Below are 7,799 nucleotides of genomic sequence, written 5' to 3'. Positions count from 1 at the left end.
ACCAACAGACAGAAGGACAGCTAGACAGACAGAGGGATAGACGGAGGATAGCTTCTCATCAAATAAGCTCTTCTGGTCTCTGACCAACAGAGCTAAAAGTGAACACTTCACAGATTATTCAGGCCACTGACAGAGCCTTGTTATATGTAAAACTAAATACATAATCCAACAAGAGGCCCATGGGCCACATCGCTCACCTGAGCACTGTGGCTAGGTAAAAGTATAAATTGGTTTATTATTGAAAAGATAAAATTCAAAAGTAGTCCCATGAACAATCATGGATTTTCTATCTTTGAGAAGATGATTTTTAAAGAATTTTCCTATATATTTCTATGTAAAACTTTGGTCGGCCATTTTGGCCCCGCCCTACCCCCGGGGGTCATGATTTGAACAAACTTGAATCTACACTACCTGAGGATGCTTCCATATAAATATGATGAATTATGGCTTGGTCATTCTTGAGAAGAAGATTTTAAAGAATTTTCCTATATATTTCTATGTAAAACTTTGGTCGGCCATTTTGGCTCCGCCCTACCCCCGGGGGTCATGATTTGAACAAACTTGAATCTACACTACCTGAGGATGCTTCCATATAAATATGATGAATTATGGCTTGGTCATTCTTGAGAAGAAGATTTTTAAAGAATTTTCCTATATATTTCTATGTAAAACTTTGGTAGGCCATTTTGGCCCCGCCCCCCCCGGGGGTCATGATTTGAACAAACTTGAATCTACACTACCTGAGGATGCTTCTATATAAATATGATGAATTATGGCTTGGTCATTCTTGAGAAGAAGATTTTTAAAAGAATTTTCCTATATATTTCTATGTAAAACTTTGGTCGGCCATTTTGGCCCCGTCCTACCCCCGGGGGTCATGATTTGAACAAACTTGAATCTACACTACCTGAGAATGCTTCCATATAAGTATGATGAATTATGGCTTGGTCATTCTTGAGAAGAAGATTTTTAAAGAATTTTCCTATATATTTCTATGTAAAACTTTGGTCGGCCATTTTGGCCCCGCCCTACCCCCGGGGGTCATGATTTGAACAAACTTGAATCTACACTACCTGAGGATGCTTCTATATAAATATGATGAATTATGGCTTGGTCATACTTGAGAAGAAGATAAGATTTTAAAGAATTTTCCTCTATCTTTCTATGTAAAACTTTGGTCAGCCATTTTGGCCCCGCCTTACCCCGGGGGTCATGATTTGAACAAAGTTAACTTGAATTTATCCTACCTGACAATGCTTCTATATAAATATGATGAATTATGGCTTTGTCATTCTTGAGAAGAAGATTTTTAAAGAATTTTCCTATATATTTCTATGTAGAACTTTGGTCGGCCATTTTGGCCCCGCCCTACCCCCGGGGGTCATGATTTGAACAAACTTGAATCTACACTACCTGAGGATGCTTCTATATAAATATGATGAATTATGGCTTGGTCATTCTTGAGAAGAAGATTTTTAAAAGAATTTTCCTATATATTTCTATGTAAAACTTTGGTCGGCCATTTTGGCCCCGTCCTACCCCCGGAGGTCATGATTTGAACAAACTTGAATCTACACTACCTGAGGATGCTTCCATATAAATATGATGAATTATGGCTTGGTCATTCTTGAGAAGAAGATTTTTAAAGAATTTTCCTATATATTTCTATGTAAAACTTTGGTCGGCCATTTTGGCCCCGCCCTACCCCCGGGGGTCATGATTTGAACAAACTTAAATCTACACTACCTGAGGATGCTTCCATATAAATATAATAAATTATGGCTTTGTCATTCTTGAGAAGAAGATTTTAATGAATTTTCCCATATATTTCTATGTAAAACTTTGGTCGGCCATTTTTGCCCCACCCTAGGGGCCTACCCTAGGGGTTCATGATTTGAACAAACTTGAATCTACACTACCTGAGGATGCTTCCATATTAATATGATCAATTATGGCTTTGTCATTCTTGAGAAGAAGATTTTTAAAAGAATTTTCCTATATATTTCTATGTAAAACTTTGGTCGGCCATTTTGGCCCCGCCCTACCCCGGGGGTCATGATTTGAACAAACTTGAATCTACACTACCTGTGGATGCTTCCATATAAATATGATGAATTATGGCTTGGTCATTCTTGAGAAGAAGATTTTTAAAGAATTTTCCTATATATTTCTATGTAAAACTTTGGTCGGCCATTTTGGCCCCGCCCTAACCCCAGGGGTCATGAATTTGAACAAACTTGAATCTACACTACCTGAGGATGCTTCTATATAAATATGATGAATTATGGCTTGGTCATACTTGAGAGGAAGATAAGATTTTTAAAGAATTTTCCTATATATTTCTATGTAAAACTTTGGTCGGCCATTTTGGCCCCGCCCTACCCCCGGGGGTCATGATTTGAACAAACTTGAATCTACACTACCTGAGGATGCTTCTATATAAATATGATGAATTATGGCTGGGTCATTCTTGAGAAGAAGATTTTTAAAGAATTTTCCTATATATTTCTATGTAAAACTTTGGTCGGCCATTTTGGCCCCGCCCTACCCCCGGGGGTCATGATTTGAACAAACTTGAATCTACACTACCTGAGGATGCTTCCATATAAATATGATGAATTATGCCTTTGTCATTCATAGGAAAAAAGATTTTAAAAGAATTTTCCTATATATTTCTATGTAAAACTTTGGTCGGCCATTTTGGCCCCGCCCTACCCCCGGGGGTCATGATTTGAACAAACTTGAATCTACACTACCTGAGGATGCTTCTACATAAATATGATGAATTATGGCTTGGTCATTCTTGAGAAGAAGATTTTTAAAGAATTTTCCTATATATTTCTATGTAAAACTTTGGTCGGCCATTTTGGCCCCGCCCTACCCCCGGGGGTCATGATTTGAACAAACTTGAATCTACACTACCTGAGGATGCTTCCATATAAATATGATGAATTATGGCTTGGTCATTCTTGAGAAGAAAATTTTTAAAGAATTTTCCTATATATTTCTATGTAAAACTTTGGTTGGCAATTTTGGCCCCGCCCTAACCCCGGGGGTCATGATTTGAACAAACTTGAATCTGCACTACCTGAGGATGATTCCCCATAAGTATCATCTTTCCTGGCGCAGTGGTTCTTGAGAAGAAGATTTTTAAAACATGCCACCAAATTTTCATTAATTGCCAATTATCTCCCCTTGAATGAGGGCGTGGCCCTTCATTTGAACAAACTTGAATCCCCTTCACCCAAGGATGCTTTGTGGCAAGTTTGGTTGAAATTGGCCCAGCGGTTCTTGAGAAGAAGTCGAAAATGTGAAAAGTTTACAGACAGACGGACAGACGGACAGACGGACAGACAGACGGACAGACAGACGGACGCCGGACAAATTGTGATCAGAAAAGCTCACTTGAGCCTTCGGCTCAGGTGAGCTAAAACTCAAGCTTCAGAAGATGTTTTGGAAAATAAATCTGTCTCTTCTTTTCCACAAGTCCATTTACATATTTTTTTAATGAAAATCATGAAATATTTCAAATTATGGCAAACAAATTTAAGAGTCTGAATATATTGAATTCAGTGGATTTTGATTGAACAGGATATTTAAATTACAGTATTCTAAGTAAAGACCTCACAACCTTGCTATTGATCTTTCTGATACAATCTGAAGTAAAATCACAAGAAACATTTTAAAAATCTTTAAATAGCTAATTGTCCACCATATCCATTGAGATGTAATAAAGAAAACATTTTTAAAGATTTTGAACAACCTTCTTCTGAATTTTGAATGTGTCCAGGGTTCCAAAGTTTATGATTTTATGATAAATGGTCAGAATAACAGTTTCTATAGGAGGAGAGCCATTATGAAACTGTTGACTTTAATAAAGTCCCTGGACAATGAACTTTAAATGGCATAATTTTTTAACAGACTTAAGCAGAATTCCAGATGTGTAATGGATGTCACAACCCACACAAATTCCCTTAATATGTCTTATAGTCCACTTTTATGTTAAAGTACAAGTGCTTTATAGATCAAATGTATTCTCTGGAAATGATATGTCATATTAAGCTCCATCCACAGAGTGATTTGGTGCCAGTCTAACAATCCTTTTAGAAAAGTTCAGCTTGTAAATTAATGCCATGTGATTACTAGTCTGATGAGATAATGAGTATTAGCACATGATCCATAGTCTGTTTGAAATTAGAGCAATTGGTATTTTCTACATGATTCTAAGTCACATTAAATGAACTCCGACTTTATAAACTTTTCCTCACCAGAAAATGAATGATGATTTAGCAATATATAAATATATATATATAATTATGAAACAACATCAATTAAGGACAGGTTATAAAAATAAAAAAAAGGATGCCTGGATTGGTATATATTTTTGGATCTATTTTCAGTTTAAAATGATGCGGATATTACATTTTGAAAATATTAAGAAATTGTCAACTTTACATGATGATCTTTCTACCTTTCTCTAATTGTTCAATTTTTTTCACTCTGAACCACATTATTGTAAAATTGAGAATGAATAATAAAGATCTATGCAGTTAAGGTGATATATTCCTCTGCTCTAAATTTCATCATTTAATTTGTTGGTATCAGATTGAAATGGTAAATAGTTTGAAGTATGAATTGTTGGTTCCTTTTTCAGAAAGATGTCTAGTCATAATAGCATGAAAAAAATTGAAATGATGAATAGAAAGATAAAAATTTTATTATCTCAGCATAAAACTAAAAATATGAGGTATATATGAAAATAATATTCCATGTCCTTTCCTTTAAATTATCTCTTTTAGACCAGTTATGCAAAAAAACAGCTTTAGCATACAGTCTCTTACATAGGGACAAAAATGTTAAAATTGTTATAAGTAAGCCAGGAACCAACTGGCTAAATTGGCAATGACTGAAAAAATCTCATTTGTGTGATGCCCATGCATCAGAGATTTATAAATGTTTTTTTTCCCCATTTTTTGTCTAAACTTTTTAAAACTGTTTCACATTGTTGTCACCTGATTGAGTCTTCACTTCTGGTAAGTACAAAGGTTTTGATTGTCTGTTTTTTATTCTGTGTTTGCTATGTATATAAATTGCTTAAAAGGGTTCCAAATCAGAGTTTAATTGACCCTTTTTGGTAAAATTCCTTACCCTTTCCATTGGGGATTTTAAGTTAAAAACATTGGCAAAAATTAGAAATATTGATTCCTATCATTATGTTTTTATCTGTAGGTCTTACTAAATTGTTTATAAGTGTTCCAATCACCCCTCCCCTTAAAAACGATCTGATCTCCTACCTTTGGTCGGCCTCCTGTACAAAGGCACAGCTTCTGATAATGGACCTCTTCACCGTCACTCAGTTTTAGTACCTGCCAATGCCATAAACACATTTCAATTAAAATGTACTTACATGTGGCATGCATTGAGGGAATACATATACCTTTATAAAACTTTTTGCATTGACAGTTAACGATTAAAATGTACTCACATGTGACCTAGCATTGAGGGAAACCACACTCTTCTGTATAACTTTTATATTGACACATTCTGTTTGTAAGGAAATGCTTGGTCTCTCCTCAACATCAAAATCCTCCAAGGTTTTTGTTATCTTTAAAAAATATCAAATTCAAAGTTTGAAATATGATAACTATCTTTGTAGTTTGTGATGGGTATACAGTTGCTACCTTTTTGTAGTTTGTGATGGGTATATATTTTCTAATAGGTTTATAATTGCTATCTTTTTGTAGTTTGTGATGGGCATGTTACCTTTTTATTGTTTGAGATGAGTATATCATTGCTACCTTTTGTAGTTTGTGATAGGTATATAATTGCCTTTTGGTAGTTTGTGATGGGTATATCATTGCTACCTTTTTGTAGTTTTTGCTGGGTATATAGTTTGTGTTGGGTATATAGTTTGTGATAGGTATATGATGGCTAACTTTTTGTACTTTGTGATGGGTAAATAATTGCTACCTTTTTGTAGTTGGTGATGGCTTTAATCAGTGGGGAGGCTGTTATCAGAAGTACCTCTTCTTCTGGGCACAGAGATGAAAGCTGTTTAAAAAAACAGGAACACCTGAATCATGTGACAATTTGAATGTCATTTTGCTTGAAGCTAAATATCAGTCAACATGTTTATATCAAACCTGATTAAATTCTGAGCAATGTTCTATGCAATTTTCCACATTTTTCAGCTGTACAGTAAAACATTCTAATAATGAAGCTCCAGGGGTGGACGGTTTTGCCACATTATAAGAGTAATTCATTATATCTGTTAAATTTATAATATATTTTGAAGTCACGAAGCTTGAAAATCACTTTCTTCTAAGCATCAATTCGTTATGAGCTTGTTTGGTATATCATGTTTTACTGTATTTGGAAGACAGACTAATCACTGTCAACAGAGAAAAAGGGAAAAGATTAAAAATATGGGCAATTAAAAGCGAGCGCAGCGAGGCAGCACAAAGCGCCGCTCGCGTAGCAAATGACTAACTTGTACGAACGGAGGAAATTCGGGTTGAAATCTGCAAATTGTTCCAAGAAAATTTTATGAGTCCATGTGAAAATTTAAAAATCCCAATAATCCTTTGAAGTGCATAGCAACATGGTGGCTTATACATAGCAACAACTTACTATTACAAACAACGATTTATGCAATCTCTATATCACAAAACTATTGTTTCCATCCTTAGTCAACAGGACCTTTTATTTGACGTCATACTTTCATCACTCAAACGGCTTGGGTATTTCTAATTTGTCGGAAGCTTCTAAGAAGTTCGGAAAGTCGATCCTGATGCACAGGAGGTGATTCTTTTTATTGTTGTGGTTTCTTCTTATTTTCTTTCTTTCTTTAATGAACTGAAGATAGGCAGTACAAGTGTAACCTGTTTATAGGTTTTTATAAATAGTTAAAATACAAAGCTGCATTCGCCCCAACGGTCACTCCGTAAAACATAGTATGGTATATGGTTGATACTGGACACAATATTCACAGGCCATCACAGCACTTATTTGCACACTTAATAAAGTTAATATTGAAAGTAAAATCACTTTCAGAGCTCGTCATAGAGAACTTTTTTTGTTAAACATGTTAAAATGCTATAGACCCAGTTTAAGGGCTTTTCCAGAGACACAGCTAAATTATCCTAAATAAGCTCCATAATGCTCAAGATTATTGTTATTTCATGTTCAAAACTGTTACTATTCATCAAACTCATGTACAAAATATACTACTAAAGTATACATACTATTATATTAAATGTTGGTAAATAGTCCTCCGCTTAAACTTCACAGTGGTGTTACATGCCCACCCCCCTTTTTCCTCCACTAATTATATATCGTGAATGCGTTAAAATTCTTACCGTTTCTACACAGGTTACTCCAGCGATGCCACCTCCTACGACAACGTATCTTACCATGCTGAAATATATCTCCAATAGATGTTACACAGTCAATGTTACACAGTCACTGAAGAAGAAAAAAATTCTATAGGGCGCATCCATCTTTAAACTGCCCGGATTTGAAGATGAAAGTCGACTTGATAAAGGTAATACTTATCCGGAGACAAGGCGAAATATAGGAAGAAGGACAAGTAGAGCTTTTTTAAAAAGCTTCCCGTCTTTAGCAACAATCTTAAACTATAAACTGATCTACACCTATCAGGCCGTATAATTCTTTTGAATTTCTTGATTTTGTATTTCTACATTAGCTTTTTACTGGCATTAGCCCTACCACGGTTGTCGCTCGGTCATCTCCGTAAACTTTGACTCGCCGAGAGCTTTCGGCAAACCTCGGCTGATTCC

The 7,799-nt window shown here is 35.4% G+C and overlaps 1 protein-coding gene across 1 annotated transcript; it reads right to left on the bottom strand.

Annotated features, from left to right (window-relative positions):
- Window positions 1-5,219: 5,219 nt before the first annotated feature.
- On the bottom strand, window positions 5,220-7,515 carry LOC134266136 (pyridine nucleotide-disulfide oxidoreductase domain-containing protein 1-like). The gene is made up of 4 exons (XM_062748381.1): window positions 7,359-7,515; window positions 5,971-6,051; window positions 5,486-5,605; window positions 5,220-5,366 (listed from the first exon to the last, which is right to left on the bottom strand). The coding sequence occupies exons 1-4, from the start codon at window positions 7,413-7,415 to the stop codon at window positions 5,220-5,222; spliced, it is 405 nt and encodes a 134-aa protein (XP_062604365.1). The 5' UTR covers window positions 7,416-7,515.
- Window positions 7,516-7,799: the final 284 nt, after the last annotated feature.

Source organism: Saccostrea cucullata, unplaced genomic scaffold (assembly GCF_032062105.1).
Source record: "Saccostrea cucullata isolate Sc308-1 unplaced genomic scaffold, CSIRO_AGI_Scuc_v1 ctg10256, whole genome shotgun sequence".
In the NCBI taxonomy this organism is placed as follows: domain Eukaryota; kingdom Metazoa; phylum Mollusca; class Bivalvia; order Ostreida; family Ostreidae; genus Saccostrea; species Saccostrea cuccullata.
The sequence above is the reverse complement of the archived record's forward strand: the minus strand, read 5'-3'. Positions and strand labels throughout refer to the sequence as shown.